This window comes from Panicum hallii, chromosome 2, assembly GCF_002211085.1.
Source record: "Panicum hallii strain FIL2 chromosome 2, PHallii_v3.1, whole genome shotgun sequence".
In the NCBI taxonomy this organism is placed as follows: domain Eukaryota; kingdom Viridiplantae; phylum Streptophyta; class Magnoliopsida; order Poales; family Poaceae; genus Panicum; species Panicum hallii.
In genome coordinates this window covers 44,765,179-44,777,472 of record NC_038043.1, presented here as the reverse complement: position 1 = coordinate 44,777,472, position 12,294 = coordinate 44,765,179, and the positions used below count along the sequence as shown (strand labels likewise).

Genomic DNA, 12,294 nt, shown 5'->3' with positions numbered 1-12,294 from the left:
TAAGAAAAAAGGTGTATCCACCTCATTTAATTATCAACAGTGTCATTATTTGCGCCATGACCCGTCTTGGGAGTTGATGAATCTAGTGACACCAATCATATATATGTTACTCTTTTTTGTGGAAAGCCATCATATGTTACTAATAATATACATAGTATTTACTGATGATGAAAATTATAAAAGTTTGGCTTATTATAAAACTAAATTGAGGGAGTACTTTTTAGGACTTTCCCCCTCGGCAGCTTATCCACATTTCCTCTTGTCTCTTGCAAAGGACTACCATACAGACCTACAAGAAATTTGTGATTCTATATATGAAAAAATGTGATAAAAAATTAGATTATTTTATAGTTTCATCGTCGTATTGATATTCACTTTACGTATTAGCTAACTATAAAACTTCTTGGAATCCTTTCTTCCACATTATTACTACTGAAGCAAAACCAATGACGAGTGTCCCTGGACCAGTGATAAATGTACTTTGCCTCCAATAAGAAATACAAGTTTATTTGGACATTAAGATGGTCCCTAAGGGCAAGGGCAGTCCCAATGCAGTGATTAGGATGGTTTTCATAACATTTAATATGATACCATGTATGATGTTTTGCTAATTTGGTAATGCAATTAAAAAGGAGAGAGAGAAAAAAAACAAGAAATTGGATCTCATGCAAGAAATGGTTTCTTGCACAAAAATCAAAGTCTAAGAAAATACACGATACCCACTGGGATGGATATCACAGATACCAAGATAGAATTAAAGAGTTGGAAGGAAGGGGATTGGTAGAGAGAGAAGAAAGGTCATTGGAGGAATTTATTTTATAACCACAATTAGAAATTATACATTGAGAACTATAGTTTTTTAAGTGGTGTCTATATGACATGGTATGTCATAGACACTACAACATAGTTTCTTGGTCGAGACTGCGCTAGTACCACGCTTTAACTAACAATGCCTATAGAATTGTAATATCTTAAATGAAAAGAGATATATATTATTAAGGTATTTTCATAATGAATCTAGTAATGCCAATATTTTGCCACCAATCTATACAAAATCTTACATATTCATGATCAAAGGTAAAAGAATTTTGATTTAGTATAAACCTAAATGAACCTACATCTCTGATCCGAGAAAGTAATGATTTAATTTGGTGTCAGGCAACAGAAACCAATAAAGAAATAATTTTGAACTTACGCGAACTAACTGTTTCTACCAAATAATACAACATTTATGAAAAATTTGGGGAAGAAACACCTCGAAAAGGATAAATGAACCACTTTAACTATTTCTTATCCCAATCTTATTTATACTCTTTCCTCACTCTTTTTCCACATATCTCTCTCTCCAAAAATCATGTCCCATCTCCGTTTGCTATGTCAAACCAAACAAGAGAACAGCCGAACCGAACAACACTACAGGAGCCTGATCATCATTTGGTCCCCCGTCACCGCCCTGGCGATGGCAGGCGTGTGTGCTCCCAGCGCTGACACGCCATGCCCCGCCGTACAGGCTGATGATGAAACACCAAAGTATCGAAACCAAAACGACGGCGAGCAAATCATGCATGATCGAACCGCCGTACCGATCTGATTAGTGAACCGCGGAGCGCGCGCGCCAGGTCACCCGCACCAAACCCGCCGGCCGCCGCCGCTGGAGCCCCCAGTCCGGACGGCGCCAGTCGGGTGAGTTGGCGCCCATCCCCCTCACCGTCTCGCGACAAGGCCCGTCGACTGAAGTCCAGCTCACGCTGACCGGGCAGCGGCAGCGGCCGGTACGGTACAGGGGCGCCACAGTGCCCCCGCCCCTCCCTCCACCGCACACGTCGTCGGAGAGCGGCCGGTTGGTCCGGCGGCCCTCCCTTTTCAGCCACACTCCGCGTCGCGACTGGCTGACATCGCGATCCGCGCGCACAACAAGCAAGGCTCTCTGGCCCCGGCCGTGCTTGCAGTTCGGCGATTCGTTTTCGGTGGTCGCGGGGTCCGGCGCCGCGCTGGGCTCCAAGGCCAGCTAGCCGAGGACGACGACGCGTTCGGATTTAGGAAGGTGGGGCCAAGCGATCTCCGGAGACGGTCTGCCCGCCACCTGTCGTGCAGCCCTGTAGCGAGCTGATTGGGTACCGGGGAGGAGAAAAACTGATGAGCAGCGCCATTTCGGACGCGTCGTGGTCCGGAACCGGAATTCAGATGGCATGTCCGATCGAGCACATGCGAGTCATGGATCGTGTATCCAGCGGGAAACCGTAATGGCGTAGCTGACCGACCGGGACCTCGGTGTCCAAGGATTCCACTGTTAGAAGATCGGGACCTTTATTTTCGTAACGATCAATAATGTTGAACGTTTAAGGGTAGCTCCAACGTGTATGCTAAGAAGTACAAGGATGGGAGAGAGGAAGGGAAAAGAGGTGCAGTACGTTGGACGGCAGGTACTAGCTATCTAGCTTAGCACTTCCGTGCACCTGTTGCTTGTTTTTGCACCCGGTGCACAAAATATTTCTCTCCTCTCATTCTCTCTCCAACCACCACCATCAACGAGACTAGACTCTTATTACTCTAATTAACACATCGATCTCACAAAATTCAGACATCAGATGATTCGAAAATGAACATACTCCGACCGACAAAAACTGAGGGGTTATTAGAAGTTACACGTTTGACTAGTACTCAAGGTATCACACAATCATATTTTTTCAAAACGTATATCCAAACTAAAATCCGACTGCACCACTGCATTTCTTGTGTGATGGTTTGACTGCCAGTCGCACACTTTCCCAAAAAAAAACTGCCCCTTGCTTGGCCAATGCAAATTGGCGACTATGCGACCTTCTAGCGGCCCATTACCTGACACCGTTGATTTGGGCCAATTCGAAGAGATGGACGCTGGAGATATAGCTCGTGGGCCTTTTTCTGTGCTAGCAACTGTGGCGGATACAGGAATTTCTTAGTCGGCTTGGCTACCCGGGCCTTCTCTAGTATTGCTAAGTGAGCCCAGATGAAGTTATGTCGTCACATCTGTTGTGCATCGCATTGTTTCAATTATGGCAGTTGATAGGTATGATTTCAACTGATACATTCACAAAAGATGGAATGCACTACCCCCAACAGATTAGAGCTTTATTCCATCAAAATTATACCTTTCAATACAACTTACTTCTTGTTTGCCAATCTTTCAAAAAAAAAACTTCTTGTTTGACAAACCAGAAAAATGGAAGCCACTATACCAATAAATCAGAGATGCCACTGGAACAATTCAGTAATAGGTACGTACCATCGAGCAAATTTAAATATTGCTTCAGAAAATTGTGGCATCCACCGTACATTTTTGTAGAACTCGTTTGAACGTGTAGTTGAATAGCTGACGGGAAAGGTATGTACAATTTCTTCTCTTAGGTATTGCACATCATTGCACTGCGTGAGGTCTTATGAAAATGTTGTACTTGTAAAATGTTTGGTACAGAAGATCTTTTGAGTTGTGTTTAGTGGAAGTTATAAATGCTGTTGAAGTCCTTCGAAATAAAAGGAAAGTAAGAAGGACTTCAAAAGTTTCTTTTCAAACAAGAATTTGTGCAGTGATGTTGTTAGAAAATGTGGAGTCGCCGCCTCCTCGCACCTTATTGAGCTCAGAGAAAGCCAGCTCAATTTCTAAGATCCATGCTGGATATACAGTCTTATTTCATCTCGCAATAAAACTTGCTTCATAAACTAATACATTCAAATGCAATCAGTCTCATTGTCAACCCTGCTTAACCCTTATGTGTGGACTAACAATTTTTTGAAAAGTTAAAGGGTGCAGGCGTGCAGCTACAAGAATCAACCGAAATCACTATTAAGTTGCAAATAGGAAATCCTGGGTTTTTTAGTTGGAAATGATACTGTACCATTCTGAACACACGGGGCTCCTCCTAGCCCTTTTACTCCTCTCTACTACTACTTTCAATCTTCCTACCCCTAAAGCATTCCATGATTAATTCCAACACGCGTTACGCGAGCCTCCAGTGTCTTGTGTTCTGCATTTACAGTTTTACCACAGCACCGGCCTTTGTTACTCGGTTCATCGATGGAATTACCCTTACCATCAACCTCACCTTGCACGATACATATGGCACGCGCTCGCTGTAAAGCCGGCAATGTCACGGCCGGCCATGGCGCGCATCAGTTCCAGTCCTCCAGACCAGACTTTTAGTTCTCACCGCCGAACCGCCCCGGGCCCGACGACGGCACGCCGACCCACGGCTCGCCTACCCTGATCATCTTGATGGGCCGCTCGCTTGCCGCCGCCTCCTCGCACCGGCCCCTCTTCCTCGCGGCGTCCTTGAGGAGCACGCCGAAGAGCTTCACGCTCTTCCCCTCCTCGCCGCCGCGCTCCAGCTGGTCGGCCGCCGCGCGGCGCTGCTGCTGCTGGTGCGCGTCCCCGGCCGCCGCCCGGACGTCCTCCTGCATGAGCAGCCCGAGGTCGAGCTGCCGGACGTCGAGAAACCGGGAGAGGAAGCCCAGCAGCTCCTCGCACTGCCGGCGCGCCTGCGCCAGCTCGGTGGCCAGCGTGCGGTTGTCTTTCTTGAGCTGCTCGTTCTCGCTGGTGAGGTCGGCCCGCGGCGGCGACGACGCCGACGAGGAACTGCGCTCGTTGCCGCCGCCGGACGTGGTGCCCGACGCGGGGGGCAGCGGCGGCGGGAACGCGGCGTTCGCACCGGCGCTGCCGCCGGACTTGGAGGGCTGCGGCGTGGTGGACTTGCGGCGACGGATGCCCGACAGGAGGCCTTGCTCGCCGCGCCGGAAGTTGTCGTTCGCGAACTCCCACCGGTCCGGCACCACCTTCCGGAAACCCTGCACGGATGGTCACCATCGATCGTGAGTATCCGATACAGATCGAAAACAGAGTTGGGGTGGGGGGGTGGAGTTGGATGTCAAAAATTAGCTGATGATCTCTGTATCGGTGTCAGTGTCGTTCCATGCATCCAGACTCAGTGTCAGCGAACTAAAACTACTTCATCAAGGCACTCTTGACTGTTCTCTAGCATGTCAATTTCAAAGGTACAATAATAATCGATCTCCTGAAACTCCGTCAGACTAGATTAACTACAAGATCCTAGTATATATGTAATCAGATCCTCCATTTTTAATTTTTCTTCTATATCTTTTGAGAGACAACTGCGTACGTCCAAAGACAGTTTAATAACAGTCGACATTCACTCCGAGCGACTCTAAAATACCCACCATGTCAACCCATGGCATACGTACGTGTACCGGTCTACGTTCTTCGCTTTGTTAAACTCTTCTTGTCTGCGATGGAAATTCTCTTTGTTCAGAAACTCTGACGAGCAAGCTGGTCACATCATCATTTGATCAGCATGAAAGACCAAACGAGAAGAGATGATAATCCAGCGCACCAGGAAGCACCAAACGGAGAACCTTTCTATCTAGATGTCAAACTAGAAACTCTAGAAGCGTATCGTCACTGCCAGCTTATCGCACCAAACGTGCCTGCTCCGGACACCTTTTTTCTTCATAGGATGGGATGTGCTAGTAAAATTCCAATCAAAGGCAAGACGTGGACGACCAGCCATTCGGCTGGACAAGTTCCACGCTACTACACGCCGGACCCCTATCTACTTTCAGCAGCAAACGAAACGTTGCTCGGATAGTCAGAGGGGCAGCGCCGCCTAGCCTTTCACACTCGCAGAAGAATGAAGCTACCTGCCTTCTCATCAGAATAGTTCAAGGATCGGTGAGAAGAAACCCGCGCCGTCAGTGTGAGGCTTTGACTGTGTTAATAAACTAGTGGACAGGTCATCATCTCTCTCGCGCACCAATGCAAATTCTTGCGAGAGCTAACACAAGAATCAAGCAACCACACCCATGCCATGCCATGCCAGTGCGAATCTCTCCACAAGCGCATGTTCAGTTTAATTTTTTTTAGAGAGAGATTTATCTCTCTCCCGACAACCAAAAATGGAAGGCAGCATAATTTAGTATATTTCTTGGGTGGTTTGGAATGAATGAATGATTGTTCGTTGAGCTTTAATTGCGTATATGCAGCAGAGCCCAGTTCGGATCTACATTAACCTTGTGGTAGGTGGCCACGGAAGGGCCCAGCAAATTGAAAAGCTCATCCATCCGAAGCTTCCTTGAGATTCCTATACGCCATAGACCCGGGCGCACTAGCTAGACTACCATGGCTTTGTCGCCACCATCACCCGTGTGGCGTGTCAAGATCAAGAGATGCGCGCGCCTGATGAGCCTTGCTTTTTTCATGGAAGAACTGCCTGCCGGCTCCCAACTTGCTGCGTGTCGCTACGTGTGCCACTCCGGCCTGCGAGGCCAAATGAAGCAACCTCCCAGCCCACTTTTCTTCAGCTACCTCTTGCAAGTTACTACGCTAACAAGGCCCTGCTCCAGGCTCAGGTCCCTTGAACGACGAAACCTATCGCACCATCGACAACCGAGAGTTCTAGAAAAAGGGCCGAGAGAAAAATGAGGCGACCACCAGCAGGAGGTTCGGCCACCCTTTTCATGTTTTCCCTCTAACCATCTTTTCCCGGTCTCTCTCTGATCTTCCCCCCTTGACCATTTTCACATAATAAAGCAGACTCCAGGCGCCCCGCCATTGGTTTAATTTGGAGCCGGAAAGCATGCTTTGCGCGGGCAAGGAATTAAAACGGGGTAGAGCTAGGTAGAGATTGACTTCCGCACGCACATACTCCGTCGCCATCGACGACGACACGTAATCTGGTTGACTGCCTGCTGTACTGTACAGTCTGCACTCTCTCGAAGGTCAGGCCAGGTCAGGGCAGGGCAGTACGTGTGCTGCGTGCGCACACGGGCAAGCGGCAATACCGACACTCCTGCGGCCGCGCAACGCGACAAGGAAACGCGTGCTCGGTTCCTATACGTTTCTCCGTTGCCTTGGAAGGTCATCAACTTCTTCATCTGTCGATCGACCGCGGGATCGTCCCTGTGCTGCAGGTGGTCGATCTGGATTCTGCCGTCGGAGTGTCGACAGATCGCGTCGGGGCGCTTCTCCGTTCGTCGGTTTTAGCGGAGCCTGCACTCCACATGCGCGCCGCGTTGAAAAGCCGGTGGTACTGCCCCCACGCCCATCCAGCGAAACGTGTGCGGCGGCCGGGAAGAGAAGAGGTGGAGGGGTCGCCTAGATTCTTGAAACAGCGGGAGGACTTTGGTTTCCGCAATCCCAGAAGATCAGAACCAGAAGTAGCCTGGCCGCGGCATCGATGGCGCGCCGGCCCGGAGCTAGCTGGACAAAAGCAATCGGAGTGGCAACCCACGGACACATCTAGCTAACCTAATACACGCGAGTCTCTAGTAGCTTGTGCCTAGTCACCAAGAGACGATGCTAAATACGATGATGTAGCACAGTAGATGGAATATAACTGGCAACCGATGGATTTAGTAGGAAGACAGAACAAGTGGGGGTTTGGTTGTGCGCGCGTACTCACGTAGGTGTTGAGCTGGCGGACGAAGGAGGAGAAGTTGCAGTGCTTGAAGTGGAGCGGGAGGAGGTCGCGCGCCAGCTCCACGGGCTTCCACACCACGAAGGACCGCCCCTGCTCCGCCCACGAGATCACCTCGTCCGTCGACGCCTCCTCCACCATCTGGTGCGTCTTCGTCAGGAACGGCGCCGGCCCGCCGGTCGCCCTCTGCTTCGACGACGCCGGCTGCCCCGCCGCGGCGGCCTCCGCTTCCATCCCAGCCGGGCCCGGCCTAGCGGCTTGCTCGCGATCGACTGCCTGCTGCTGGTCACACGAACCTCGCTCGCCTATGTTTGTATCCTCCCCCACTCGGCTGCCTACTAACTAGTAACCGGTCACTTGTGTGCACGGTTTGGCTATCTAAGGAAAGAAGCTACGGTTGCTGATGGCCGGCCGGGAGCTGCTGGCGCTCTAGCAGGAGGCGCCGGCGGCGGCCGAGAAGAGCAGGAGGGCGGTGAGGAACTCCCAGCCCCAGACGTAGAACCCGGTGACGACCGCCCTCCGCCCGCACCCGCCCGCCTCTACTCCCATGTAAGCGCCTCCTGCGCCGCCGCCTGCTGCCGGCGTACGGTCCTGTGTGGTTCCCTCTCTCCGGCCCTGGCGTCGCTCGCCTGGGGGGAGAGAGGGCCGTGCTTCGCCTCGGGCGATTTTAAAGGGAGGGTGGATGATGGGTGGGCCGATCGGGACGGGCCAGACACAGCACGGGAGGAGAAATTAAGGAGCAGCAGCAGAGGAGACGGGCATGTGCGCGGGTGGTCGTCACGCCGTCGTGCGCGCGCGAGAGGAGGCGATAGTCATGTAGACCGGCGCGGGCGGTTGCTCTCGGCGATGGGGCTCCTCCTCCTCGCTTTCCTGCGACTGGACGGGCCGCGCCTATCCGTTTCAGCCGGTCCAAATAAGAAGCTTCCTCCGCCTGTGCCCCCCGGCTCGTCCCGTGCGCCGCTCCCACCGTGCACCGGGTCAAACCCGTCGCGCCAGAGCGGGGCCCTGCCGCAGTGGAAGCGTGGAACGGGCGCAGCAGGAGGCACCGAGGGAGGGTCGGTCGGCCCGGCTGGAGGACCAACTGGATGTCCTTTTTGGTCCGCGCCGCCGTACCGGCGGGGCCGCTCGTTCCGTTCCAGAAACCTCACGACCGGAATTCCTCGTCACCTCACCTGTGCCTCGCCTCGGGGCAGAGAAAGTAGAACCCAAATGCGCGTGGAAAACCTGTGCCGATGGCTTGCGCGCTCGCTCCACTCCGCCCCCGATTTGTCCACATCTCGCTTCCATGGACGTCACCCCAACTTGGGCCGTGGGCGACCGCGGCCCGCGCGCGTCCTCACCGGTCCCCGAACGTGCCAGACGCCCGTCGATCGACCGTTCCGCAAGCCAGTTTCTTAGACTTCAGCATCATCAACAACTCTAAAAAAAAAAATAGCAGATCTACACCGCCGGCGGTGCTTGGATCCGAACCTGATACGAGCACCTGAGGTAAGAACGGGAAACCGGATTTGGTTGACTGGCCGAGAGTGGTTGGTTTCACCGGGCGCGCATCTCTTCTCCGTGAAAAAAGATCTCCGGGAGGTAGGTGCGAAACAGGATGTCTGGCTGCCACGATCATTAAAAGCTCGGACTTTTCATGGTGTGCCGCGAAACGGCGCGCGAGAGAGATGGGGCGGGAGGGCGGACCGACGGACCTGACGTGGGCGCGCGGCAGCCGAGCCGGCGGTGCCGTCACACTGATGCGAATCGTAGGTGGACTGATGCTTGATGCATGGTGCTTCCGTGCTCTCGCTGCGTTAGCTAGTTAACATGATGCACATGCTCAGAATCAACTTACGTGTCACGGTAATTAGAGAATAAACGATTTTTTTAATCAGGAATAAAACGGAATTGTAAAGAACCTAGTAATCCGCCGGAGTCTTGGATGTCCGCTCGCCCCAGCATCGTCGTGGTAGTACCTTGTCTTTACTCTTCAGTACGACAGGTACTGTTCCACCAACCCCCACAATACACACTGTTCCCGTCGATCTTCAACACAGATTCTGCAGCCGCGTTTCCCATGCTGAGATTGTCTTCAACATAGAAGATTCATTTGCATGACAGGAGAGGTACAACATAAATCCGAGTATCCTCCCCTCCGAAAGATCTATTTATTTGCAGAAAGGATTCTCTTTTTATCTATTGCTAGAAAAATTTAAAAATAGATATCGAACCCTTTACCTGTAGCCCTATACAAATAATATAGAATGAGTCTTGTATTTTGGGTGTCCTTGTTGTCGGAGATAGTGATCCGTTCCAAAATGGGGTCTCCTGGGTTGGGTCCCGCCCGGCCATGCTGCCCAGCTGGCTTTGGCTCCGAACCGCAGAAGGCAGGCAGGCAGGCAGAAACACATGACGCGGGTAGCTTGGACGATGGGCATGGCTAGCGTGCCGAGGGGGTTGGTTTGGTTGCTTGTCCAACTCGGTGATCGCCCAAGTAAACGCCCCACCAACTGAAACAAAAGCGGCGTGGAGAAAACGGGCGCCGGCCCCGCCGCGGAAAGCTGCCTGCTCTCCCTCTCTCGGCTGCCTGATGACGCGCGACGAGTTAGCTGACTTTTTTGGGCCATCCGCTTCGCTTCACATCTGGCCTGGCGGACGGACGGCGGGCGAACGGGGATGGTGAAGGTGCTGGCTAACCGCTGGAGAAGGTTCTGCTAGGAGTTCCGTTTGACTGCAATGCTGGAAGGGAACATGTGTTTTGAAGTTTTGATCATCTCAGTACTTTAGCTTCTGCTGAATCTGAATGGTTCAAAACGGCGACTTTCCGGAGATCCAGTCCAGGGCTGGAATTCGCTTCGGACTGCCGCGAATTCCGACATTGTCCCTCCCTGTTTTCTTCCTAGTGCATTCATCCATCGGTCTGTACATTCATTTCGAGCTTCCAGGATAGATAGACCCACAGCCATAGACCTACTGGCCTGAGGAAAATGTCGTGAGAATTTCAGGGTTCGGTACAGTGTGTGAACAAGCAGTATCAGGCAAAGAAACCGAACCCGGCCATTAGCTTGTACTAACAGGCTAACAGCCCGAAACACCCAGGCCAAAGCCCACGAAAGTTCTCTAAAGCCCATCTGTATATCGGGGAGCCTCTTTTTAGAGATTATATATATGTGTCTGTCTGAGGCTTGTAGAAAGCTAGGCCCAGTTACTTGCATTAAATCAGGCCCAATTAATTCCATTTGCTTCCGCGGGAAGCTAAAGCTAGCTAAATGGCGATGAATTGCAGGTGCCAGGTGGTACGGACTTTGCAGCTTGCGTACGATTCGCGCGCAGCAAAAATAGAAAGAGAAACTCTAAAATGCGAGTAGTACGCATGGCTCGTCCGTGTGGAGAGCGGAGACGCGACTCGGGGGGCGTTTGGTAGCGCTCCAAACCGGCTCTGCTCCGTTCCGCTCGTCGCTTCTCACTGCTCCCGCTTCCGGTCGTTCCAGCTCTTAAAAAGACGTGTTTAGTGGCGCTCCAGCTCCAGCCGACGACGGCGGACCACCGTCAGCATCGATGCAGCGCCATGAATCAGCCTCCATCATCGTGAATCGTGCTTCTGCAGCTCCGAATCGAGCTCCCACACCGTGGAGCTCCTGTGACTCCAAATCAAGCAAGAAGCCGGTGCAGAGGGGCGTCGTGGGGGATGAGCGACGGGCGGAGATGAGCGATGGTTCGGCGTGGGTGGCGAAGAGATGTGGCCGGTGCGGGCGGGCTCAGCGGGCAGGGACGAGCGGACGTTCGGGACAAGCGGCCGTCGGTGCGGATGAGGACGAGCGGGCGCCCGCGTCGCGGGCTGGAACAAGCGGGCATCCAACGCGGGCGCGGGCGAGCGGCCGGTCGACGCCTGCAGGACGACGCGGGTGGGGAGCGGAAGAGAATAGGGGGCGCACTCGATTCTCCGTCGAATCAATCGTAAAAATCAGCCGCAAAAATTGACGTTTGATAGCGCTCGGCTGATTCTCGTGCGGAACGGAGCAGCGGGAGCGCTGCTACCAAACGGGAGCTTGGATTCCAACTCCAAGTTACCTTCAACGCTTCAACCCCAGGGCACAGCACGAAACGCGCCCCTGCCACGCACATGATCGCACGTGCGCGGCCCACCTGCCCGTGTTGACGAACTCACCCGCACGAACAAGGAGTCGAGTCGGTCGCCTCGCCGCACATGCGAGCGAGACTATGCGATCACCGACCCCACGAGGCCAGGACCCCGAGTCTCCCTCCTCCTTCCCCTCTCTGTTTTTTTCCCACCACTTTTACTGCTAGCGTCGGGTATGGCCGCATGGGTGCCTCGACTCCTGCAGTGCTGCCAGTTGCGGGACTCGCCTGGTACTGCTCGGTAGGTGCGCGTGCAACGGCTGCGCACTTGCAGCGAAGGCTGCAGCGTTTTTTCTCAGACGATGGCAGCGGCCTGCCGGCGATTTTTTAGTGCGGGAAGGCTGCCGGTTTTGGTTCGCAAGTGACAAAAGCTGGTGATCCTGGATCAATTGCGGTAAAAGTTGCCTGTGTACTCTGTCGTCTGTACACGGCGGATGGCCTCACCGTCTCCTAGCTTGTCAGCACTCAGAGATTCACAGTATTATGTTCCAGCAACAGGCATCATTAAGCAACGTGCCGCAGTAAAACAAGATGCTCTTCTGCGCCAGTGTTTGTTTTCTTTTGGATAAGAACACCCGTGTTTGTTGCCACGCCTGACGTACGCCACTGTTTTTCTGCCCAGAGGACTGAGCATGCACTGCATGCAGTTTTAGCTTCCACATGAAATTAGGTAGTAGTAACTGATAGTGCGTGGAGGCCTTGCCAC

The 12,294-nt window shown here is 52.6% G+C and overlaps 1 protein-coding gene across 2 annotated transcripts; it reads right to left on the bottom strand.

Annotated features, from left to right (window-relative positions):
- Positions 1-3,636: 3,636 nt before the first annotated feature.
- On the bottom strand, positions 3,637-8,327 carry LOC112881642 (heat stress transcription factor B-1-like). Of its 2 annotated transcripts, none has more exons than XM_025946432.1 (2): positions 7,448-8,327; positions 3,637-4,821 (listed from the first exon to the last, which is right to left on the bottom strand). In XM_025946432.1, the coding sequence occupies exons 1-2, from the start codon at positions 7,698-7,700 to the stop codon at positions 4,184-4,186; spliced, it is 891 nt and encodes a 296-aa protein (XP_025802217.1). In that variant the 5' UTR covers positions 7,701-8,327; the 3' UTR covers positions 3,637-4,183. The 2 variants fall into 2 exon arrangements, with proteins under 2 accessions (XP_025802217.1, XP_025802216.1); XM_025946431.1 differs by having other exon boundaries at positions 3,669-4,821; positions 7,452-8,323.
- Between the last annotated feature and the right edge of the window lie 3,967 nt (positions 8,328-12,294).